Raw genomic sequence first — 27,455 nt, forward strand, 5'->3', positions numbered from 1 at the left:
TTTTTTTTTTCTTTTTTAGATGAAAACATACAAAAGGTAAAAATTTGATTTTCTCTTCTCTTTGGGACAAACCTCTTTTTTTGTGCAAGCTCACACAATTTTCAGTGGCTCTTCTGTATAAATCCACCTCTATATCGTACTATATGATAATGCAGTAGTGTTGTTATTATTATTATTAATATTATGTTTTTTTTTCTTTCCTTCTCTGGTTATTGATCATACACAGGGTCTGACCTTCAGTGTCCGTCAATATCTTGGCAGGTAACACACACACACACACGCGCCCACACATACACATACATACACACACGCACGCACACACTTATTTCACAGGGGGCAGAAAATTTTAAACAAAAAAAAATCTTGAAAATCTTGTTTGAGTTTCCTCCAAATGACAGAAAAAAAAGAAGAAAAAAAGAGAGAAAAGACTGTTGTTCTTTTTCCATCATCACAACAGCGAAATCTGAATCTTCTGAGGAGTGAAAGTGGGAAAGTAAAAACCAATTAGCAGGAGACCCGACGTCTCCCGGTGATGTGTGAGTCAGGATGTTCTCGCTGGGGCAAAAAAAACAAAAAAAGAACAAAAACAAACACCCAGGTCGGTTTGAATGTGTTTCTACGGCTGCACTGCCACTGTGCTTCTTCTTCGTTATTTTTGTTTTATATTTCCAGCTAATGAGCATCTAATACTCAGGTTGGAGTTAATATTTCGTGTTGAAACGCTCCTGCTGGGTGGGTGAGGGGGGGGGGTCGGGGGGGTGACGGAGGCTCTGCTGCGTTAAAACTGTGTCACATCTGATGTTAATTAAAAACCGCCTCTTGTTGCAGCAGCAGCAGCGAAGACGCAGCCAGTGTCTCTGTCTCTGTCTCTGTCTCTGAGGTTGTTTGGGGCTTTATTTTTTCCTCCAGTGTCACCAAACAAAGGCCATATGTGTGTGTGTGTGTGTGTGTGTGTGTCCGTGTGTGTGATGTGTATATATTTATATATATATTTATATGTATAAGTGTGTGTGTGTGTGTGTTATTCCTTGACGAGTCGATAGATGTGGTGCTGTGCTCCGTGCTCGTTGTTGGACACCTCGAACACACACGCCATACACAGCAAGGTCTCCTGAGTGTCTCTGTTGCTCACCACCTGCACACACACAAAGAAAAAAGATTAAAAATCATATTTTTATATTATAATACAGTATTTAGTAACCCTTAGACATGTTTGCTGCAGCATCATCACTGGCACTCAGCAGCATTTAAAACCATCTGTTAAACAAGGTAGCAGCTTTATGTGTGTATGTGTGTGTCTTGTTCAGTTTGACAGCGAGACGTCCTGCCTACATTTTCCACAGTGGTTCAGAAAAAATAATTTTTACTTCTTTTTTTTTTACGATACAGAGTTGTTTTCGAGGTAAATTCATGCAAAATAGCTGATGCGTGTTGCCTTCAGGGACAGTTTTTCATCATCAGTCTCTGTATTTACCTCTAAAACAACTCTGTCTCGTAACGTTCTGTTATTATCTCATAGCGTGGTGAATGTGCAGGTCACAACTTGTCCACCAGAGCGTTTTGGAGTTGTTGGATTGTGTATTTGATGAGTTTGATGAGGGGAAACCAAGAAATCCCATTAGCCTCCGTAGCGTAGCTCTGAGCAGCTTGCGGCTCTGCTCCGCCGTTCTAAAAATAGCTTGCACCGACAATTAAAGGTAACGAACCCACTGCTATGACTATAGGGATTACGGCAATGGGCCAATTTGCCAAAATGTTGAACTATCCCTTTACAGTAATACTTCTCTGCAAATGTATATGTGAATTTCTGTCTGTATGCACTGTGGAGAGGGTGGAAAAGGGAGGAAACTTTGTGTATGATCAAAAGTCGATCAAAGACAAAAAAAAAAAAAAAAGTTGCCGCTGTAATACTGCTATACTACACACACACACACACACACACACACACACACACACACACACTGAGTGGCGTGCTCACCAGCAGAATAGTGAAGTTCTCCAGGACGCTGTTCATCATGTATTTCTCCGGCAGGTGTTTGAGCTTGTGGATGAAGTTGATCATGTATTCGCACATCGGAGAGCGGCTGATTCTGTAGACGAAGCGCCCGTTTTCAAACCTCGCGTACTCCGTCTGGGTCAGTGGGGGGGAGAGAAACAGGAAGAGGATGATTTCATTATCACATCACATCACATCACACGTGGTAAAACTGATCATTAACGGGGGTTTCCAACCAAGTCGTTAGTCGCGACCTCAGTTTGAAGAGGCTTTGTCAAACACTGAGGACTGAGATTAATTATCTGGTTGCACAACAAGAGGAGACGAATGTGGGAAATGTGGGGATTTACAAAGGAAAACATGAAAAGCAGGTTGCATTATGGGAAATGTAGGATCTAGTTGTTTTGGAGACACTGCACTGAGTTCAATACACAACTTTATGATTTAAAATATCACAAAACTGAAAGATTTATGTTATATTTTGTGAATTAAATGACTTTTAAATGGTTCTTTGAATTAAATTTAACTTAATAAGATAAAACCTGTCACTTTCTGTGAGCACAAAACCATAAATTGACAAAGTACGAGGAGCAAAAATTAAGTTTTTTCAGCACAGTGTACATCAACATCCATGAAAAAGGTCTTATGTTGCTTCTACAAACCACACTTCAAGATGAGAATAATAATAAAAAAAAACAACAACTCCTCCTCACCTCCACCTTCTCGACCACCTGCTTGCCGAACGAGCAGACCTTGGTGGAGCAGGTGATGGTCATGTTCTCCGAGCTCTCGTACTGGCTGCTGACGCCGTAGAAGGCCGCCGGGTCGTCCTGCACGTTGTGGTTCAAGTCCGCCTGGAAAAAAACACACAGCAGAAAACATCACGGTTAACAACATAATCAATAACCTACAGGCCTATATACGATATACTGGGGCTGCTGTTGGATTTGATTATTGGATATAATCAATGAGGACAGAGGCTTCGTGTTGCCACAGCTGGTCAACGGCGCCCTCTGCTGGAGAGTCGGTCACATTACAGCATCAGAAAGAGGCTGAGGGCAACGTTCAAAAACCAACATATAGGTTACTATAACCTTTTTTTTAATTTCTTTTTTTAATACTTTATTGCAGGACTGCACAGATTATTGGTTCACATTCTGTTACACATATTTTTTTTTTAGAAATAAGATAAAAATTGTGTATTTTATAGTGGAATACAACAGAATAACTTGAAAAATAAAGCAAAATAAAGAAATAAAACAAAATAAACAGAAATATATATAGATCATGTATGTATATATTTATATATATTCTTCTAAACTCTTCAAAAGTACATAAACTATAACCTTGATCAGGTAAGGAGACGTACATGTATATGTATGTATATGTCTGTCTTTTATGTTTTTTATGTTTTTATGACTATTTCCTTATCTTGTCTTCTGTTATTACATGTTATATGTTGTACCACGGTGGGGCAGCAATGTACATTTCGTTGAATTATGACAATAAAGGCAATCTTATCTTATCTTATCTTATATGGTGAATTTGTTTGTTTTTTTTAATCCATCAAATGTCTCTTTTTTTAAATTTTATTTTCATTTTTTTAATGTTTGTTCTCAGCCTTCGAAAGGGGGGAGCCAGTGGTTTGGCTCAACCCTTCTGCTAACTGAGGTTTATCTGGCACTGGAATGAGACTGGAAAACCACGAGACAGGAAGTCCAGTCACTTAGCAGTGCCGTGCGACCCGTCAAATGTTTCTTTATTTTGTCTATTTAATAATTTTCTAGAGTTTAGAGTTTAGAGTTTAGAGTTTAGAGTTTATTTATTTAGCACACAACTTTCAATGGTGCAAGGAGGTTCCTACGACTCATTCAAAATCTCTCCGGAGTGATTGGCTTAAGGGGATTACTTCATGTAAATCTTATTTTTATCATTTGATCATGTTTTATACCAACTTTACTTCTCTCTCTTATTATCTTCGATGCTTTACACCAGTGTATTCTTCTGTAGTTTTGAAAATATAGTAAATAAACTGTTAAAAAAGAGACATATCCAACCACCTTTGTTCATTTAGATCCTTAATAATCTGCTGTTCATGAGGCAGAGTGACCTGTTAAAAACCTGCGCTGAATAAGGGCTTTTCTCATCAAACAGGAAATCAAAAGAAATATGTGTTTATTCTCAAATTCAACCCAGTATTATAGAGATAAGTTTCACCTATCACTGGATGAAGATGCTGCTTCCGTAGTTTCCTCCTTTAGTTTTATATTAAGCAGATTTGAGGCTGTTAAATCATCTTTGTCCAAACTATCTGCATCACACTCACTCTCTACATCTGTTTTTTTTTTCCCCCACCAGCTGCTTGTTGAAGTGGTGTTTACATGGAAATATACAAACCACAGATTGCATGTTTATTTCATTCTTTGCCAGAGAAACTTTTCGAGATGACTAGAATTTAAAATAAATTTCAGTTTCTAAAGTTTCTACAATTTTTTTTTGGCTTGACACCTGCAGACGGCTGGTTGTTGTAAGCGCTGAGTGCTGTGAATACCAACAGCAAAATGATTTTCCCTCCATTACACTGAGGAGGAAGAAGATCTCAAAACATGGACAAAAAGGGAGCAGGAACTTTTGTGTTGTTGTAAACTGTTCGAGCTGGGTTTTACATTTCTGTTTTACTTTTTGTTGCTCGTAGCTGAAACTGTAGCAGCTCGTTTTGCTCATGCTCAACATCACTTTAAAACTGTACAAACAGTGAGATAATAAAAACCTGCTTTCTAAACAAAAAATAAAAATAATAATATTAATAATAGCAGATGCAACGGTGTGAAAACATTATTCTTAAAAGTTTGAAAATGTTTCATCCGCACAGCGAGAACATGCTGCACCTGGATTACAGGCTGAGAGCCGTGGAGAAGGGTTTGTACTATTTGTAATGAGCTCTCTAAGGAGCACTGGGTGTCTCAGGGGCTGACGACACACACACACACACACACACACACACACACACACACACACACACACACACACACACACACACACACACACACACACACACACACACACACACACACACACACACACACACACACACACACACACACACACACACACACACACACACACACACAATATGCTAAGTCACCCACTTGCACACACACACACACACACAGCGAACTGTGCTCTTTTAATGCAGCAGACTATCAGACACACACACCATTGTTGTAGATTAGAGAGCTTTTTAATTAAATTCAGAGGGGAAGCTCTCTACACGACACACTTGTTTGTTTTCATGCTGCGAGAAGCTGCACCTCTTCACCTCTTCACCTCTTCACCTCTTCATTCACACTATAAACTGACCCCAACCTCACAGACCAACATCTCCTGTCCAATAATAATCCCACGTCCAGTAACTTTAACTACACAGCCTACTACAGAAAGAATAAAGAGGAGGTGGCAGAACAACTGCAGTTCCTCAACTGACCACCAGAGGCTCCAAACAGACTCTCCTATGGCTAATTTCCTACTTCATTACAACTGAATGGAGAGTATTTGTTTTTTATAATTAACCCACAAACCTAAACTAAAGGCCTTTTGTTCTGCATAATTGAGGGTGTGGCCACGTTGAGTGACAGACAGGTACAAAACCAGGTACAGGGAAGACGGCAACAGAGGAATGGCTAACTGTGTTATTTCCAAAGCCAATAAGGAAATATTTTCATATTACTGTGATTTTGTGGCTTCTCGTGGTTGCAACTTAAACCAGGACCAATTCAAAAGCCAATAAAGATAAAACTATACTATGTATGTGGCTCTTCATCTGCTCTGTAGCTTTTCTCCCTACTCTACAGCAGTGATGGGAATAACAGCGTTTCTAACGGCGCTACTTGTTTCATTAACGGGTAATCAAAAAAGTTACTGTTTCCCCAGTTACAACGCTGTTACCATTACTGACAATAAAACCCACCGTTACTTTACTCAATAAGTCCTGTTACAAAGTAATAATACACCCGTTAAAGTTAAAGTGTAATATGTTATACACACTATTTTCACTTCAACTAGTCGGAAAAAAGTCGTTTATCTGGAACTAACCAGTGAAGTAAATAAACTGTTAAAAAACAAGACATACACAACCGTATCTTAAAATTTAGATTCCTTAAAACCGAAATCTAAACTAACCAACTCACTCACTATTGTACTGTTCCTGGTAATTAGTTACTTTTATAATGTAGGTCATGAATTGTTTGAAATGTTTTTTCCTTATGTACTTTTGTCTTGACTCACTATTTTTAACAAGTCTTTTAAACTTTTCTTTTAAGTCTGACCTGGGGGGAACTCCGAACTCCGCACAAGAATTCCTATTGCACCCAGCTTGCTGTGCACAAAAAGGCGAAATAAATTTCTTGAATCTTGAATCTAGTAATTCAGTTACTACTACTACTTTTTGGGGAAAGTAACTAGTAACTATAACTAATTACTTTTTAAAGTAACGTGCCCAACACTGCTCTACTACAGAGGCTGGTTTTGGATGCTATCAAAGCTAAAGATAACGTTAGCGGCGCTGCCCTCTGGCCGCTCCAGTCGGCTCATTATCTTACTTTACATTCACAAATAAAACACGAGTGAGGTTCTCACCCTACAAGCCTTTTTCTTTTTAAATCTCTTCTAACACTACAGGTGAAAATTACAGACGTATAATAAAAAAAAAAAAGTTACTGTGAATCCCGAGTGTAAAATCTGCTGCTGCTGCTGCTCTGTGATTAACACACACAGGGTCTGTGACTGAATGTGTGATGAGCTGCTCTGCTGCTGTTGTTGTTGCCGGGATTTTTGAAAGTCCTTTGGTGTCCTACTGCAGCACGAACAGTAAAGTGGAACACACACACACACATACGCATACGCACACACAGACACAAACACACAGAGGCAAACACACACACACACAGACACACACACACACACAGGTGGGGACAGAGCAACCCGTGAATCAGGAGGTGAGCAGGTGTTCAAACAAAGCGACTGTGCTTTCATCAACCCACCACCTCCATATCCCAGGTGGAAAGACAGAACACACACACACACACACACACACACACACACACACACACACACACACACACACACACACACACACACACACACACACACACACTTGTAAGTACAGCTAAGATATGGCGCTGAGTGGAAAAATACAGGAACAACCAGCCGCCGGCCCCTCGTGCTTAACGCTGCTGCTCACTATGAAAACTGAATTCAGACTTAAGAGAGAAAACAGAAAAAGGGGATGAAACCTAGGGATGAAATAAAATGAAATAAAATAAAAAAAAAAAACCAAACCACTAGGGTGGAGTGAGTCTAGTTGAGACATGTGTACAGTTGAAAAACACCCTTACAGTAATATCTTGCCCACGCTGCAAGGCTGAGCCACCATTTTTACTCAGCACATGCATATTAGCATCCTCTTTGGTTGTGGGAAATTTGAAGAGTTTTAGCATCTCCAGTCCAAAGATATCAGCAAAAGTCTTTTTTACTAGGGTAAGAATTTCACTTTACCATGTCCCTTCCACAACGAATAGCTTATTATCCTTTTGTGACCATCAAACATAACTTACATCATTGCAAACGTTATTTTGTGCCCGAAAAACTCACTCACTGCACAATCTAGAGAAGTCTCAACTGTACCCTGATAGAGTTGTATTACATTGCATGCTGTAGGCTAACGATAACATGTTATAAGTCATAATATAAACCAAAAAAACAAAGAAAATGAAAAAAAAAACGAATATATGTGATACCTGAACTGTGTTATATTAATATATACTATTAATATTATAATTTTATGTTATATAATTATAATATAATAATATTTATATTAATAATACAATAATATTCCATTTATTGTTTTATTCCATTTATATATTCCGTTTTTATTGCATTTACAATTGATGTTCAGTCATCATCAATGGGTTTCAATAGGTGCACCTCATGTTTATGACCTGATTGTGGAAAAATTAAACAAATAATAAATGATATTCATCAATATTAACTTAGTATACAAACAAATTAAACAGCTTATGAAAAATCACTTATTTCCAGTGTTTCAGTAGTTTTTTTTTGCAATATCTGTTCAAAAATGGAAAAGCAAAAAGTGTCTCAATCGTACTTGGTCTACCCTATACCACAGGGACAGAAACAGGAAGTAGTAAAGTGTGTGTGTGTGTGTGTGTGTGTTCGTGTGTGTGTGTGTGTGTGTGTGTGTGTGTGTGTGTGTGTGTGTGTGGTCTCCCTCACCCAGAACTTGATCAGGTAGAAAGCGTTTTGCGGGCCCTTGGCGAACAGCTCCTTGAGGCCGCCTTTCTTCTCGGGGAACTTGTCGTAGATCTGCCGGATGTCCACGCACTCCAGCAGCGGGTCGCTGTAGCTCGGACTGCTCTGGCTGATGTGCACGAATAGGTGCTTGTTGTACTGAAGGAACGAAGAGGAGGAGGAGAAAAGGTGAGGACGGGGATGGAGATAGTTGAACTGTTGTCTCTGTATGTGCTTGTGTTTGAATGTGTGATGAGAGTAAGAGAGAGTATGTGCTGTTCATTTAACTCTATTGTACATTTCATGATTTGGCGCTCTTGTTCCCTGCTGTTGCTGGTTTACTCGGTCTATTTTTAAAATATTATTATCAGATAAGACAATAGCATCAAAAAGAAAGATGCAGTGTTTCCTGTGGACTGGTTTTCATTCATTTTGACATTTAGGTTAACTCCGGAGTAACTGGACGCCATCTTTTATTTGCATATTCTGTAATAATAAAATAATTTTGCTGTTTTAGTTTTGTTTTGACCACAGAGATCAGCTCCAAACACACATAGCTTATCATTTGAAACGTAACGTTAGCCACTTAGCACGGCTGCTCATACTAATATTCTCCTTAATCGTTGTTCCACATCATTAAGGATCATTTTCTATTATATGTATTGAAGTGTTGTTTTAAACTGTTTTTATGTTACAGTAATGGGACTACGGATGGAAATGAGCAGTTTTGCTACAATTCGGTCTATTTATATATTTGTATGTTCATCAATGTGCACTGTCCCATCTAAATAAAAACAAATACAAATGGCTTTTTGTTTGATTTATTGACTTAAAGCTTCATTATGTATTCCTGATGTAATGTAATGTGTCACTTAAACCTTCTTCATCACCTCAAAAAGATGCATTTAAATAGTTAAATTACTATCATAAACATGTAACAGCAAGTTAATGAATGTCTTCACTAGTAATTGATCAGAAAACCCAATCAATCAGGTGCAACATCATAGTTTTATTTGTTCATATTTAATAAGCTTCAGCTTCTTCCCACTCCTTTTGAACTTAAATAATTGTTAAGTTTCAATTATGTTGTGTTATTATGCATTGTTGTCTTGTATTTACTGTTGTCTGATTGTTTTTATTTTTGTTCTGTGTCCAAATAAACTTTAAAATAAATGAATAAATAAATTAGATTCTTTCTGTATAGAAGAAAAACAGGTGTCTGTATGTGTCCTGTGTAGATGCTTCCTGTACACGCTGGTACTTTTATGTTTTTATGTAACGGGGTGAGACGATGAATTTCCTGCCTTGGCTGGACAATAAAGTTTTCTATTTCTATTTTTCCATCTCTACTGTTTTTGGTATAAACTTATTAAATGTAATATGTTTATTTAATCATGACTGGTCCACCTTTACATTTTGTTAAAGGCATTTCTCCACGTACTGTATGTAACACATGTTGTTAACAAAAGCATCTTTTCTTTCAATGTCACTGTACGACAGTGTTTTGTTTTTTTGTCTTTCTTTCTTTACTGTCCAAACAGAAAAAGCCACAACAAGATGAATGCCAGCTGTCTGTGCGGCCGAGGTAGAAAGATGACAGCGCGTCCACGGTGTGGCAGGATGACAGATAGGCCGAGCAGAGAGACGGCTTCACAAAGGTTATTCACACACACAGACACACAAAGGGCTTTAACGCTGCTCTCTGCCGTGGGGTTATCTGTCATCTCGCTTTATGGGACAATAGGGAGTGCTTACTGTAGTGTGTGTGTGTGTGTGTGTGTGTGTGTGTGTGTGTGTGTGTGTGTGTGTGTGTGTGTGTGTGTGTGTGTGTGTGTGTGTGTGTGTGTGTTACTCACTGCCTCCTGGTCTCTCTGTGACTCCAGAAAAGATGAAAACTCCACCAGTCGTAGTTTGGTGGTGCCGATGGAGCGACCCTGCCACGCTGGCTCTCTGTGTGTTTGGGCTGTAGTGGGAGGCTCGTAGCCTAGACAACCAACCGACACACACACACACACACGCACACACACACGGTTTAACCTCACTTCACCACAGTCATCATGTACAATCATGCTATTTACCAGGGTTAAAGCAGCTAGCGAATAATGGAAAGCATTATTCTTTGCTCCCAATGTGTAAAAATTTGTGCCATTACTGGCGTCTCGTGGACAAAGCCTGTGACTGAGGTGTGTGTGTGTGTGTGTGTGAAGTGAATCAGTAAAATGAAAGTAGATATTTAAAAAAGAAAACGGTGGCAATGATGAGGACGTTGTGAAATCCCCTAGATGACAGCCGTCTGAAAACTCGCCCCATCCAAAACAAAACAAAACTCCCATTTATAGAAAAAAATAATAATTCCTGAAGAGCAGCGTTGTTATAAACTCATCATAATCAGCTGTTTTGTTCAGACTCAGTGGTTCCCAATGCAATTTTGGTGAAAAAATCTGATTATAAAACATTATTGAATGAAAACTAATGTTTTTAAATTATATAAATGAAAATATTTTGAATGTCCCATACTGTATTTAGTCAGACTTCCTTATCTTTTAATTATAAAGCAGATCTAGGTTGTATATGAATGCAGTCAAAGTATGAAAGCTAATCCACACAGCCTTTATTCAGAAACTGAGCTTTAAAACGAGCCGTCAGGACTTCCTGTAACTTTGTGATGTCACAACAAAGCAGTCGTCAAGCCCCGCCCACTTATACCCACCGATTTGGTTTTTCTGAATGTTTTCTCCTGAAATCTGCTCTATTTCTATTTTAATCAGTCAGAAAACACTCAGCCAATCAGAAGAGAGGCTCAGGGCTTGCTCTGCTATTATTATTATTATTGCTAAAGCTCCAGGGAGAAACCTGAGAGAGGAGATGTTAAACTATATGCAGAGATGGAAATTAGCTCTTGAGCAAAACCTGGCATACTTACAACAAATTATTATTTTTATATGTATGAATATGCAGAGTCCCATTACAAATAAACTAATAAATAAAAATGAGATGTTTTTTGAGTTTTGAAACCACAAATATATCGGCACTTCAAATAAAAGTAGTAAAAAAAAAGTATTTTTTCTTTTATTATTCCTGTATTAAAGCCAATAATATGAACTTTTATCTTGTTCCCTTCTGGAACTGAAGTATAGAATAGATAACAGCTGGTTAACAACAGGAGGAATTAATAAAAGGAAGGAGTCTGAAGAAGTCTTTCACTCCAACCCTGACTGTTTAATCACAATAAAAACATTAAAAAAAAAATAGCAAGAGCGCTCTGAGGAGGCATTATTTGGCCTCCGTATATTGTTACAGGATCAGATGTGTTTTGCGGATTTTCAAGTGGATCATGAGTTGGAACAAGGTTTGAAACCACTGCTGCACTTTTTTTTGTTCATGTTATTTCAGGGACTTGCTGAGTCATTTCAAGCCCTTGCATACACACACACACATTGTCTTGTCTGTCTGCCTTTACAGCAGGTTTTCTTTAATTTGACCAGATGTGGTGACGGTCGGCAAACAACCAGACTGTCAAACAGGAAGTCAGCTAGTGACCTTTACAGTCGTATATGAGAACAGGACTCGCTGCTAACAATGGCAGCACAGATTCAATTTCTTCTTTTTGGTAATTATAAGAACAAAACCTATGAAAAAAAAAGGTTTTTGATATTAGAAATAATAAATCATGTAAGAAAAGTCAGTCGGACACCTCTTCTCCTCCCTATAACCTCGCCATGCGGCTCTCTGTCTGGGCTCGGAGACCCTCCCCCGTGGAGAAGCAGCTGCACTAAATGGCAGGAGACGCTGGCCGCCTGTCCGCCTCACAGAAAGGAAACTAATTGCAGCGCGGTCCTTCTCACCTGAGATTGTGGTGGTCCCTGCTGTCTGCACATTGTAGGCTTGCTGGGAGAACGGCTTGATGCTGAAAGAGGAGAAGAGACGAGTCAGGAGGAGCAGTGAAAGGAGACGCAGCCGGGGCCAATCACATCGTACGCGCTCATTGTCGACGAGACAAGACAGGAATCCACTGGTCTGTGTCTTGTTGAGAGCAGCGCGGAGGTCAAGAGGAGTCTCTGAGTCCAGTCAAAGCCACACCATTTACTACCATTATCTTCGTCATCACCGTCATCCTCACACGGTCATGTAACAGCAGCTGGTAATGAAACGAGCACAATGAGCTCCTTCTCGCACAAACTGATGTAACAGTAAGAGCCGAGGAGCAAACTGAACCTGTGCATCCAGTTCTTCATAGTCAGAGTCAGTTCTTCGAGTCAATCGGCAGAAATCACGCTCTGTTTAAATGTTCAATCAAGACGACACTTTGATGTTTGTTTTATCTGTTTTTCATGTTTGACATTTCCATTTGCGACAAACAGGGAAATGAGAAACTTAACAGCAACAGCCTCCTGAACTGACAGGCTGATGAGATGCAGCTGAATTGATTTATTTTTTGTTTATTTACCTTTAGAAACTCTGTTACAGCATCAATCGACACACAAGGGTTTAAAGCAGTGTTTCTCAACCTTGGGGTCGGGACCCCACGTGGGGTCGCCTGGAATTCAAATGGGGTCGCCTGAAATGTCTAGTAATTGATATAAATATTTTTTTAACTAATTATTATTCTTTTTAAAATCATCATTAAAAACACTATACATAATCTTAAACAACAGTTTTCTATACTTTCACTTTCTCGAATATAAATCAAGTTCAAATAAAATGCACCTTATAATTATATCTGAGCTGGTGCATCTTGATTGACGGCTGCGATCACTTCACTTCACAGAAATTTGTGATGTCAAAATGGGGTCACAAGCCAAAAAAGGTTGTGAACCACTGGTTAAAAGTGTCTTAACCAACAGCTGATACAGGCTCCATTACTGAGATCATCACCGTGCCAAGATTAGGAAACCCTAGGCTGCGTCAAAGTCGAATAAAAAATCTCCTTTTCTGACCACTTCTCCCTTTTATTTATAAAACAGAGTCTTATTTGTGTCACTTAAATTCTATTTGAAAGGCTATAAAAAGGTCAAGTTGCATAAACTAAGTAGTATTAGTATTAAGGAGTAGAAACCCCTGTTCAAAATCCTTACATATTGTACAGTACTGTTCTAGAGGATACCAAGAGCCTGGCTGTGTGTTTCATTGATTTTGTATTGCGCTGTTATGTATATTTTGTTATTTTTGTCATAAAAAGGAATACAAATTTAAGCATCAAAAAGAAAACAAAAAAAACATAGACTTATTAATCATCCTTTTCGAACCACAAAATGTCGAAATAAGATATCATGAGAGGAAAACTTTAAAAGAGAAGGTTAAAATAACTACTAAATCTCAATAACGACATGAGCATTGGCACTTTTAACCTTTTTTTTTTTTTTTTAACTCTAATCGCCCAGTGAGCAAAACAAAGGGAGAGATTATATAATAATTAAATAAAAGATAACTAACTAACCTATCTCTGTGGCTACCAGGAGTCGAGCCCGGAGGTAAACAGAATTTAATTTACGACCGGTCGCACATTAACCGGTTTAAAATCTCACGTCAAAGCTGTGACACACTGACAATCTGACAATCTGACAATCAGTAACAGGAGCAGATGTGTGATGCAGGAGGTGAGAGTGACTTACTCCTCTGTGGCGGAGCTGGACTGTCCCCCGGGGATCATCCCCTGCCACAGCTGAAAACACACACACACACACAGACACACACACTCATATTAATACAGTGGACTGCAAGCTGCAAGCCTTGAATGCAACACAGCGAATATGTGCGAGCATATGTGGTGTCCAGATTGTGGGGGTGAAAAAAAACCAGCACCAACAAAAAAACAAAAAAAAAACGCCTTATTATTATTCATGTCCTTGTGTTTCCCTGTGTTTATTTGAGGAGAATACATGTAAATACAGCGTGTTTGTGTTTGTGTTGTTACCTGTGGGTTGCCAGGGAAGCTGGCCCGGACGAGCCCAGGCAGGAGCTTGCTGTGGATGGCAGTGGCCGAGACGATCTGAGCCGAGGACATGGAGGAGATGCTCTGCAGAGCTTTCTCCTTGGCATTCTGGTCCTGCACAGTAACACACACCAACACACCAAACAAAACAAAACACACACTGTGAATATAATCATGACGGATACACTTCATATCCCTCACACAGAGCATCCGGCTGACTGAGCGATGACAAGCCGGACAGTCGTGAAAATGAGCGTTTGAATCTTGAGTAATGGAATCTAAACTCCGTCAGACAATCAAGAAGCTCGAGGGGAAAGAACTCATAATTGTTGTCATTTCGCTCGCCGTCCGTCATTATCAGACCGGGTTGAGATCACACTGGCGTCTCCTGCTACTTTATTGTGATTACACACAAATTACCACACAGCCATTTGTGAGTGAACCGCCCAGTGTGGAGCGGGTCATTTAGTAGACAGTACAGTGCAACAACACTGAGCAGAGAGAGAAAGAAAGAAAGACAGAAAGAAAGAAAGACAGAAATAAGTAAATCTGACGCCTTCAGTTCAGAGCTAAAACTTTGCACATTGAAAAGAAGTTTCAGAGCTTGTTTGAAATCAGAAATCCTGTTGCATCTGAAGTAAAAAACAACCTCACTGTGTTCCTATCATGAATCTCTAGACTTAGAGCATCTTTATTGATCCCAAATTGGGTGAATTCAATCAACCGGTTGCAAAGACAAACACAAAGACAGGACAACCCATAATTCATCAATTCGCTCGGTCAATGACATGGACCCAGAGATAGCAGCAAACAAATACATGAGCCAGGGCTCCAGACTGCCCGTAAAATTTGCGACAGCGCAAGTAAATCTTTCATCTCCGTGCGCATGTGCAACTAGTAAATGTGCGTTTTTTTTCTTTTAGTGGCGACTCAAAGACCCTGAAATCTGTCATTACAGGTGGCAGCAGGCCGATGTGTGTGAGGATCATGAATGAAAAAGAAATGTGAATATTTGCTTTGCAAGTCGATTTACGGTGTACGCCCCTCAATTTTCTGCTTGCGCTCCTAAAACTTAAGTTAGGGGGTCACTGTGCTCCTAATAGTATAGTGCAAATCTATATAATCTGAATTATATAAACAGGATACCAGATTGAAAACGGTGGCCATTCATTTCTATCGCTCGCCTCGGCACATACGTGTGGATCTATTATATGAAATGTGACTTCACCCTGGGAGAAGAGACTTTTCTGTGGTTTTTTCTGGTCTTTGGAAAACTTTTTGAAAGATTTAAAGTGCTGGACTTAAAAATATACATATACAAATATTGGTAATTAACAGTTTGGGCCACAGGGGATTTTTATGTTGCAATACCTCGAGTGGCCACTGGGGAAAAAACGAGGGCGCCATATCTAGTTGTTCTATGAGAAACATGGTTCATATGTGTGTGTGTGTGTGTGTGTGTGTGTGTGGTTTGGCGACGTCATAGCAACAACAGTTGTGCAGCGGAGCTAAATGACATGGTGATGTGGTCACTGATCATCATCATCATCAGCGTTACGGGCCGTTACCTCTGAGCAAACACAGATCACACTGAGCAGATTCACAGCCGAAGTCCGAAACTTCTCGTGGCTTTGTTATTATTACTTTGTAACGTCGGAGCATTCGCAGTAACACTCGTTCACTCGCAGTAACACTCGTTCACTCGCAGTAATATTCAACATGAGGCAGAAAAACAGCTGAATGAAATGGAATTACAGGCTGTGCAATAGCTGGAGAGTCACTAATTGGCAGCTTCACTCAAGTTAATTGGCACTGAGAGAAATCTCTCCTCCTCGGGGAGGTAATAACATTATAGGAGGTACTGAGATGGGAATCATGGTGGATCCTCATATTAAATACCAGGAACCATATGGCTGTGATAACATCCTTGACCGGAGCTCATTTCTTTGAAACGAATCGACCCATGTGCGCCTTTTAGTTTTAATAGGTAATAGATATAATTGGAGATGATATGTGTACGATGATTTATTAATCAGCATTGGCTTCAGGTAAATCAGGTGTTTTTCTAAATTTTTCTTTTCTAGAAACGTCCCGTATGCTGTAGTTTGTCGGGGACTGTTTTCTACGGTGGCCCTGAGAGGTCAAGACACTGCAACTTCAGAAAACACATGCAAAGACGCAAATGTGCAAAAATCTAAATTGAGAAAACATAATCCGTTTGACAACAGCAACTGTAAATGCATAAAGGAGACGTCTCATATAAAAGTAGGTAAGATTGTTTTGGTTTATTAAAATGTTGATGTTGATGTTCAGATGTTATTGCAAATATATACTGTTAACCTTTGTGTTTTGAGTTTTTGCAGCTCTGTTTCCTGAATTTGTAACACATTTGTGTCTTTACGTGTGTTTTAAGTTGCAGTGCATTGAGCTGTCATGGCCACTTTAGTATCAAAATTAATCAGGAATAAACTACACATACACACACATTTGGGGCGACTTCCTAAATACAAAATGTTTCTATATTTTTATGTTATTTTATCCTGTATTTCTTTTTCTATCGTTGTTGCTGCTGGTCTCTTTGGAAACACGGATTGATTTTGCAGCTACATTGATAAATAAAATCTTATGTACGTTTGCTATAGAGTTCAATTTGGTTGTTTTGGGGTAAATTTATCATTAGTTTTGGTTTTTAGATCACCTGCCGATGAAAAAACTAAACATTTTCTAATTTTATCTTCTCAAATGTGAGTTTCTAATGTGTTTATTTGAATCCATTGGACAGATGATCCACACAGTGACAACGGTATTGCGATGAAGCCGTAATGATATGCGTATGTGATTATTTATATTACTTTAACAGGTGCCTGGGAGCATATTTCTGATAATATGTTGGTATTGTTTTAAAGGTTACACAACAGCAGTGTTATCAGCCTCTAATGCAAATGTGCCTCCTGAAGGTCGTGATCTCTCTTTAATATGCAGCTCAGTATTTGTCATGTTACACAATATAATTTTTTGAAGCAACAGTTTAACTCAATGTAAAAACGTCCCTTTAAAATATATTTTTTAATGCATCTTAGTAAGTTTACGGTGTGAGACGTGTATCATGACAGCAACCGGAGATAAAAATTTACTTTTTTTAAATCGACCATCTGTAATTAATTTGATGATCGCAAAAACATCATTTCAGTCGCTGCTTTGTTTCCTCTCGGACTTCTGACTGACTGCTCTTCTCGGAAAACAAGCGCTCCTTTGTTGCTCTACATGAAGTTAATTACAACCAACAGAGAGGTAGAACAAGACCGAGGGAGAGAGAGGGAGGAGACGAGGAGGAGGGAGAGAGATTAATAGACTGAAAGGAGGGTGGAGAGAGGGAGTGTAAGAAGAAGGAGGGAGGAGGAGGAGGAGAGCAAATGAGTGTATGGATGTAAGAGAATGACAGGATGAGGAGGAGAAGGAGGAGGAGGGAGGTCTAATTAGACACCTAGGATACGGGAGTCACTGTGACAGGCATCCATCCAGTCACAGGGGAAAGTTAACAAGCTGCTGCTGCTGTGTGTGTGTGTGTGTGTGTCTGTGTGTATGTGTGTGTGTGTGTGTGGTGTCCAGACCAGGTGTTAACATCTGTCTCACATGTCTCAGATCTAAATACAGATGTGAACATTCCCAACATGATGCATCTGAGATCAAATCACCCAGGCGACAGTCAGAGAGGTGGTCTGACTATACCTGCACCTGCTGGGAAGTCGACTGATCAATATTAATAATATCAATATAATGGCGACAGTTTGTAGCAGAAAAAAAAAGCAGATAGCTGATTAATCGTCCAAAACTCCACGAAAAAAAAAAAGTGCATTACAAGTCGCCTGTTAAACACATTTTAGTCACAGTCCTCTTTTGTCCCCAGTGGTTTCCCATAGAAAGCTGTAAAACGCTCCACTACTGTGATATAGGAGCCAGTTAATTGAGCGTAGTGGGAACTGGGCAGCGTTAAAAGAGTAAATATGCAGGATTTTTACCTTGATTAAAGAGCTTTAAGGAGCAATTGTGATGGTTAAATAACTTGTTCCAGGGAGAATGGAGGCTCTCTGTCGTCCACCTAGCGTCTCTTGGCCTGAAAACCAACCTTGTAAGATCAGAGCCTCCGACCCCGTGTCCCAGCTCTCCTCTTGGTGACACCGCAACACAAACGCACTCCGGCGTAACCCATAATCTCTTGTTTATGACAGATAAGACTATCGCTCCATGGATTGATTTCTCACCGGCTTTGTTGAAAACAGCACATGGCCAAGAGGAGGGTTAGCAAAACAGAGGAAGAGCTAGCGACCAGACTTTGGCCTTGTCCACACAGAAACGGAGCTTCCCCTCAATACGTTCTTTTTCTTGTCTGTTTTGAAAAACATCTCCGTAAACACGGCATCGTTTCAAGAAATATCTGCGTACACACGGATCCACTGAAAACGACTCAAAACGCTGTAGGCTATACTCCAGTCCTGTATGGAGCGAGTGTGGTGCTCTAACGCTGACAGCTACACATAAACACCAAAAACAGAGAAGAAGACGGAAAGCTCCCCCACTCTATTCAAACTATTAGCAGTAAATCTATGCAGGCTCTCCCCTTTAAAATGGTGTTGCCATGTCAACCTCCTGTGTTGACACTATCAGAGCTGAAACTTCGGCCGATATAACCAGAATTATCTCCTTAAAGTATCAGTTTAAGGAGTGTAAATGTTTAGTGATTTCCACAGATGCGGTGAGTTGAGTTAAACTGCGACTCGCTTTATTTATTAGCCTCCTGCCACCACCACCAACAACAACACAACATAAGGCTACAGCGGCTAACTGCTAACTGCTAACCTGCTAGCTACCTGCGTGAGCGGAAGTGATTGGAACCGTGAACCCTGTTGCCAGGCAACCAGGTCGACACATTCTACAGAGAGTAGGCTAAACAAACATGGAGGACACGCGGCTCGTTGAGAAATCCATTGAATGCAGAATTGAACAGGACAACAGCAGCTAGCAGAGACAACAAGGCCAGTGACACTTGTTGTGTTGTTTAGCCGAGGCTGGTAACATCCAACCAGGAAGTGACTGTGAACGCATCACTGTTGTCTAAATGTCTCAAACTTTGATCGATTGATTGAAACCTTTACTTAGATTAAGGTGTCCAAAACAGCAACAGTTAAAAAAGAGAAGACGCAGAAGACAGTCATTAAAAAAAAAAGGTAGGCTAATTGGTTAAAGAAGGGTAATTCACTAATAAGGTTAAATAAATGAATGAAAGGACAGTACGAGAGAGGCATAACCAACTTCTGAAGAAAGTGTTAAAATGTATTAAAGTGCCAAAACAAAACAAAAACACAGCAGTGTGTCCATTATGTTTTGCATTATCCTAATTAAATTGATTGTAAGAGCTGTGAGCATTCAGTCAGTCAGTCAGTCAGTCAAAACAACAGCAGCCTGTTTATGTGCATGTTACTGTAAGTCTAGAACTAATCCACTGGTCAGATGTGTTTGGTCCTAAAAAAGTAGGCTATAATGTAAAAAAAAAAACACACAGCACTTCCTGTTTGTTTGTTTCCCACAGTGCAGTCAGAAGCCTTACCTTTAGTTTGGACTGAAACTCCCTGGATTTTCTTCTGGCTAAAACCTGAATATGACTGGATACCTGGAGGACAGGAGAGGAGAGGAGAGGAGGAGGAGGAGAGGAGAGGAGAGAGGAGGAGAGGGGAGGAGAGGGGAGGAGAGGGGAGGAGAGGAGAGGAGAGGAGAGGAGAGGAGAGGAGAGGAGAGGAGAGAAGAGAAGAGGAGGAAAGAAGAAGATGAGATGAGAGGAGAGGAGAGGAGGAGGAGGAAAGAAGAAGATGAGATGAGAGGAGAGGAGAGGAGTAAAGAAGAAGATGAGAGGAGAGGAGGAGAGGAGAGGAGAGGAGAGGAGAGGAGAGGAGAGGAGAGGAGAGGAGAGGAGAGGAGAGGAGAGGAGTAAAGAAGAAGATGAGAGGAGAGGAGGAGAGGAGAGGAGAGGAGGAGGAAAGAAGGAAGAGGAAAGGAGGAGAGGACAGGAGAAAAGAGGAGAGGAGGAGGATGGGGAGGAATGGAGGGGAGGAGAGGATTAGGGGGAGGAGGAGGAGGAAAGCAGGAGAGGAGAGGAGGGGGAGGAAAGGATGAGAGGGGAGTAGAGGAGAGTAAAAAGAAAGGGGAGTTGGAGGGTAGAAAAGAGAGGAGGAAGGACCAAACAGTGAGTTGCCATGGTTATGAAAGGACTGTTGCCACCACACTGGAAGGGTACACACACACACACACACACACACACACACACACACACACACACACACACACACACACACACACACACACACACACACACACACACACACACACACACACACACACTCTCCTCCCCTGACAACAGTGAATAGACCCGTCTACATCTTTGGAGCGAGCGAACAGACACCTGGGAACAGGCCGAGAGCCGAGACACTACGACGACTTCACTGTACGACACAGACACACAAAACCTAAACACACGTGTCTGTGTGTGACTCACATGTGAAACTCTGCTCTTTATTTTTTATTTTTTACTCTATTTACACATTTAAAACCTCCTCAGATTTATACTTTTACATCTGCTGTTGACACTGTGAACATGTTCTGATCTGGTTCTTGATTAACATGTTGATAACAAGGACATTAATGAGTAAGTGACATTACATTAATTAATGACATTAATGAGTAAGTGGATTTTAAGGTTATATAATGTTTTATATAGTTAATTTTGCAGCAGGAGGAGGAACAGCACAGATTAACAAAGATACACACTGTTTATATGTAAATATATTAATGATTAATAGTTAATATCAATGAGATCTCAATAGGATCAATTGAAATATCCAATTTAGCCGATTTAAAACACACAAAAAAACGACATCTTCATGACCAATTTTACATTTTCTTTTCCAGCTATAATGATAATTCCCATAAAATCCTGACTTGTATTGTAATATCTGACAAATACAATGACAGTATGACTAATATATTTGTCAATATGTCAATAAAGTATTGAATCTTGAATCTATGGTACATCCACAACACAGTCGTTCATTAAGTAGCCTCCTCCTCCTCCTCCTCTTTACATCTCTTTTACTTTCATGACAGTTTAAAACACTAAGTGACTGTTTATGGGTTTAAGAAAACAACTCAAAACGACAGTTTTCTTTTTACCCGCTCAGTGAGTTGGAAAAACACCAAACCTGGCAACGCTGATGCCGTCAAAACTGGCAACAAGAGATGGAACAAAAACTCAAAACATTTGTTATCTGATATGATTTTTCAGGTCAGATCCCTGAAGTTCTTGTGGTGACTAATATCAACCCCATTCACTCTGTTTGTTATTCATGTATTAATATTATTATATTATTATTAATAATAATAATATTATTATCATTATTACCTGTTTCCTCGTCCGCGTTTTGCCCGTTCGGAGCTTGATGTATCTGGCTATCAGCTCATTTCGGCCTGCAGGGAACAGACACAGAACACACTGATGAAACATTATGCATGCTGTTTTCTCTCTCTTAACACACACGCACATGCACGCACGCACGCACAAGCACACACATAAACACACACACACACACGGGACCCTATCTGAACTATCTCTCTCTCTCTCAGACAAACAGCCTGCATCATATGACCCTGACAAACAACTTAGTGCCTGATTTAGTGCTGTTGACCCAGCGACCTTGTGACGTGCAGTTTCACATACTAGCACTGTAATCACCGATACCCCTGTTGAGCCCTCTGCACATGCTCACACACACACACACACACACACACACACACACACACACACACACACACACACACACACACACACACACACACACACACACACACACACACACACACTACACACACACACACACACACAAATCACACACGCCATGGCCCTGAATACACATGACCCAACAATACAGGCATTCATGCAGACCGGCCGTCCCCTGATTAAAGGAACCAGCAGGCCAGCTGTACCCATGCTTATGTGTGTTCACATATGCGCGCACACACACACACACAACACGCACACATACACACGCACACACACATGCACACACACACACGCTTACAATGCTGAATAATTCAACCCATTCAATAGGGAGCACAGCAGACTCAGCATGACCTGGCGAGTATAAATTAGTGAGGGAGACAAGAGAGAGAGAGAGAAAAGAAGCAGAAAACCCTGACGTTACTTCCAGAAAACCTGTTACAGAGAAAAGTGTTTATAACATTCAGTGCATATGTGTGTGTGTCTGTGTGTGTGTGTGTGTGTGTGTGTATCCAGCACATGTATGTATGTAGCCTATGTATAACACTGATTAGTCAGCACATTACATTAACAGAGCAGCACAGCAGAGGCATCGCACCGGTACCAATGGGCTCTATGCACAGCTCCACTACTTCCTGAACTTAATGCTGCTCCTTTATTATTATTGGACAAACTGATTAATCCAGGTGTGTCTGACCATTGTGACTACTCAGACACACCTGGATTAATCAGTTTGTCCAATAATGTAAGACAGGAAACAAAGGAGCAGCATTAAGTTCAGGAAGCATAGTGGAGCTGTGCATAGAGCCCATTCAAAAGATGGGAGTGGGATTTATTATTTTTTCAGTTTTTTTTCTTTCTAAAACATATTTTGGGGAAATTGAGTAATTTAACTGTTATTTTATTTCCTAACAAGCACATTCGTGGCTCGGCGGCTGGGTTTTGCTTTGCTTTGCTTTGGTTCGTCTCCTGCTCTGTGTTTTCTGTTCCAACCAAGTGGAAAACCAAAGTCAGGCCAGCTGGCCAACTGATGGTCAAGATCAGCACAAAGCCAAACCTCTACACACCACCCAAATGGCTCACAACAATAGCCCTAACTAACTAGCAGATGGTGTGTGTGCATGTGTGTGTGTATATGTGTGTGTATGGTGTGTGTGTGTGTGTATGGTGTGTGTGTGTGTGTGTGTGTCCTGACCAGTCCCACTCTCACTGAGATAGAGAGCTTAGACTGATAAAATCTACAGCTCCCCATGCAGGTGTTTTCCTTCTAGCAGTCAAAAGCTGCGGCTGACGTCAACACACATACACACACAACACGCACACACACACACACATACATATATATACATGCATGAGTGCCAAAACACACACACACACACACACACACACACACACACACACACACACACACACACACACACACACAGAGTGGGTCCTGGCTGCGGAGCCTGACATCTGACTCCAGAGGGGCCAGCTGGTCTTTCTAGGAGGCTTAACGGTGAATTATCATCCTTCACTAACCCTGCGGCACACATCCCTCGCTCTCACCCCCCCCCCCCCCACCTCTTCTCAAAAACTCTCCAACACACACACACACACACTGGCCCTTTCCTCCCTCCGTCTCCCTCCTTCCTTCCTTTTCCCTCCCTCTCTCTTCCATCCATCCTCTGTTCCCTCCCTCCCTCTCCCTCCCTCCTCTCGTAGTGAATGGGCTTCCCTCCCTCTTCTTCTCTCTGTCGCCCCCCCTCCTCCTCCTTCTTCTTCTCTACTTGCCCAGTGAAAGACTTCAAGGCCAAAGTCAGATGGTCATTAACTGTGACGAACAGAAGCACCCCCCCCCCACCCCACTCCTCCTCCTCCAGGCTGCAGCCACTAGAGACAACGACACCACAGTGGGGAAAAAAAAACATGGACTCTATAAACATGCATCAGTAAAGATAAAGACCAAAAAAATAAAAGCTCTGGATGTTGGTGACAGAATCAGAAACGTGGCGTGCAGCGGCGACAAGATGCAGAAAAACTTCTAATTCAGACAGTGAACGCATGCACTGTTGTCTAAATGTCTGCGTTTTGATTGATTGATTGATTGATTGAAACCTTTACTTATCCCAATAGGGAGATTGAGGTGTCCAAAACAGCAACAGTTAAAAAAAGAGAAGTCGCAGAAGACAGTAATTGGGGGGAAAAAAAAGGTAATTGGTTAAAGAAGGGTCATTCACTAATAAGGTTAATAAATAAATGAATGAAAGGACAGTACGAGCATTCCTACCAACTTCTGAAGAAAGCAGCCTATTAAAATGTATTAAAATGCCAAAACAAAACAAAAACACAGCAGGCGTCGTGCAGCGGCGAGATGCAGAAAACCTCAAATCCAGACAAAGTGACAGAAGTGAGATGTAACTATAACTCTCTCTGTCTCTCTCTGTCATTACACTCGAGTCACAGCGTTGTCTAATTTGTCACCTGTCATCGAGGATGAGTGGAAATACTCATGGGAACAAAACCAATGCTTTAGTGGCTTTGTTGGCTTGGCTGTGTCTTTAAGAGTACAGCGCTGTCTGTCGCCGCTGCAGCAGTTTGTCCTCGCTGCAAAAACTCAAAATCTTACCAAGAATATTTATCCTATAGTCAAAATGTCATTTCTAGTCAAAACAAATCCAATTATACCTCATCACATAAAGAGAAGCTTGTTTTTAGTAGACACTTTTTTGCTTCTTTCAAGCATATTTTCACTTGAAATAAGTAGAACAATCTGATAGTGGAGCAAGTTTTTCTTTCCTTATTACAAGCACCGAAAAAACTTGCTTTCTACTTATTTGTAATTTGTTTGAAACAGGTGAAAACAAGTGCATTTTTAGGTGGTGAGGGGAAAGGGATTACTTTTGACTAGAAATGAGACATTTTGACAAGAAATAAGAGAAATATTCTTGGAAAGATTTATAGTTTTTGCAGTGCTGATGCTCAGTCACCACTACGCTCAGTGATTAAGAGCTCCGGCTGCTTCGTAAAAGAAAGAAAACCCCCTTGCAGAGTGAGGTTGAACTGTGCTCGCTGACTAAGGCCATGCATCGCCGGACTATGGCCCCAGTGACCGGACAGAGTACGACTACAACGTTTGTTCCCTGTTTCAACAGCGGCGGGACAATTAAAGTGTTTAGAAGTCGTTTGTTTGCTGCTCTCAGTCTCTGTGTCTCTGTCCCCTTCGCTGACCACACGGTGAATCACTGTTTATAAGAAACAAACTTCTGCTGCTGCTGCTGTTTCCTGTTTTAGAGGATATAAAAAAATTAAACAACTGAAGCCTGGGAAACGTTCACTGACCCAGAGAGACAGCTGGAGACATGATCCAGCTGCAGGTCGGATACAAACTATTATACACATGTGGATCCAGGTGTGGTGGAGAAATACTTTTTCTTTAAGGATACCAACTGTTGAGGCTGCAACATATACTGATCGTATCACTGAGTAATAGTTTGAGTCGTCTGTATATGTTTTTTATTGATATATAGTCAGGAACACTTTGTTAAATTGATGCATTCACTTCATAAAGGTGGTGAAACATCAGCTCTGCCCTTAAAATGGATGAAAAACAACTTCATGAATGTAATTTTAACAAAATAAATAAAACTTAAGGTAAAATGACATGAATGAAAAACTGTTTCTGGTTGAAAATTCTCCAGATTGCTTCACTTGCATTCAGAAATCAATCAATACAGCTTGCGAAATCAGCTTTTATCCTGTTTTTCCATTTTAATTGTTCATTTATCTGTTGGAATTCGCCAAATTCATGTCAAAAAAGTTATTATCTGCGTGTTTTAAATCAAAATCGATGCCAAATCCTCCTGCAAATCGAGGGAGTTTCCTAATTTCGTGACAGAAATAAAACTGTTTCTCTAGTTTTTACATCCCTCCCCTACATTTTAAATCCTGCCAGTCGCTGTGAAAACCTGCAGCTGCAGACGACGTACGAGCTGGTTTGTGAGTTCACATTATATTACAATAATGTGATGGAGTACAATGGACGATCCAACAGACTGAGGACTGTGATCAATGTCTGTTTACGTGTCAGTGGGACGACTTGGACCATTTCATCGGTTTTTAATCAGAACTTATGATGAACAACTATGTGAAGGTCCGATCATGAGACTTTTAAACATGTATGGAACAAAAAAGAACATTTCCATTACGTTTCCTACTGCATATGCGTCTCTAACTAATACCTGGGTAGTAAACCGATGTAGCGCCATGTCAGGGAAAACAGTAAATGGGATTTATGAAAATGATTTTGAATCTTTAAAAGCAGAACTGTGATTCTAATGTGATTTTGCAGACATCTTACTAAACAACGAGGCCTCGAACTGCAGCCACAAAACACTCAACACAACTCTTATTTCACATCTGAGCAGAGCTCCACTTCAGTATATAAGCATCTGATCTTCAAAATAAAATAAAAAAAAACCTATTTTCGACACATCACCCAGAAACAAACTTAAAACTTCCAACTCTGATGGGAAAGTGAAGAGAGAGGCGACAGCTCGGCTTCTTTATCACAAAAAAGAATTTGATTAAGTTTTTCATAGAGGAAGTGGAAGGAAGGTAAAGACACGTTTCTCACACAGAAGGAGATACTTTAATACGACACATACTGAAGATGTCTGAAGAAATATTTTGTGTGTGTGTGTCAATGCCACAGCCTACACCTCGGCTACCATCACCGCCGCCGCCGCTGCCGCCGCTGCCTTTCTCTGTATGCAGGAGACGTCTGTAATACGTCTGTTTTCAACACGTCCCTGATCCACAGCTTAACAGGCGGAGGAGGAAGGTTCAATACCAATTAAATGACTTTTTTTTCTTCTTTTTTTATATATTTTTGTCCGGTGGATCCATACCATGTGTGTGTGTCGGGGGACAAAGCCACTGCCCATTACATTGTACCTCTGATGTACCTTTGCCAAGGATAATGGCGCTATTATTCACCTTTTCATTCGCGCTCCCTTTTATACACATCCATTTATGATTTCTCAACGCCTCTCTCTCTCCTGCTAAGTTCATCCCGGCACTTTTTGCACATTTTTCTCCTTCTTTTCTATTTCAGTCCATTTCCCTGGAACCAGTGGGGGGTATTTTTAGACCCACGTCGACTCGTAGGTGCAGCACCAAACCATCAGATATTACCCTCTTTTCTTTTCTGTGGGACTACTCACCTGCCACTCATTTTACCTCTAATATAATGCCCAAGGAATCCACACACACAAGAAAAACTAACCATTAATGACAGAGCTGGGTTTGAATAGGCAGGGAAATAATGTACTTTAAAAAAAAAAAAGAAAAAAAAGAAAAAGTAAGCCCAAGGTTGCGTGTGGAAAAACACAAAATAAAAAAGGCTCAAGTCAAAT

General features: G+C 40.4%; 1 protein-coding gene across 1 annotated transcript in view; it reads right to left on the bottom strand.

Annotated features, from left to right (window-relative positions):
• Nucleotides 1-970: 970 nt before the first annotated feature.
• Nucleotides 971-27,455, bottom strand: part of tead1a (TEA domain family member 1a) — a 48,224-nt gene continuing 21,739 nt past the window's right edge. The window contains exons 3-12 of the mRNA XM_083974309.1: nucleotides 21,685-21,749; nucleotides 19,840-19,902; nucleotides 14,217-14,348; nucleotides 13,915-13,964; nucleotides 12,148-12,209; nucleotides 10,159-10,286; nucleotides 8,288-8,461; nucleotides 2,710-2,850; nucleotides 1,979-2,131; nucleotides 971-1,135 (exon numbers count right to left, since the gene is read on the bottom strand). Of these exons, the coding sequence (XP_083830435.1) occupies nucleotides 1,022-1,135; nucleotides 1,979-2,131; nucleotides 2,710-2,850; nucleotides 8,288-8,461; nucleotides 10,159-10,286; nucleotides 12,148-12,209; nucleotides 13,915-13,964; nucleotides 14,217-14,348; nucleotides 19,840-19,902; nucleotides 21,685-21,749 (1,082 nt within the window). The 3' untranslated portion in view covers nucleotides 971-1,021. The remainder of the gene's footprint in view (nucleotides 1,136-1,978; nucleotides 2,132-2,709; nucleotides 2,851-8,287; nucleotides 8,462-10,158; nucleotides 10,287-12,147; nucleotides 12,210-13,914; nucleotides 13,965-14,216; nucleotides 14,349-19,839; nucleotides 19,903-21,684; nucleotides 21,750-27,455) is intronic.

The sequence above is a fragment of the Trachurus trachurus genome, assembly GCF_905171665.1.
Source record: "Trachurus trachurus genome assembly, chromosome: 6".
Classification (NCBI taxonomy): domain Eukaryota; kingdom Metazoa; phylum Chordata; class Actinopteri; order Carangiformes; family Carangidae; genus Trachurus; species Trachurus trachurus.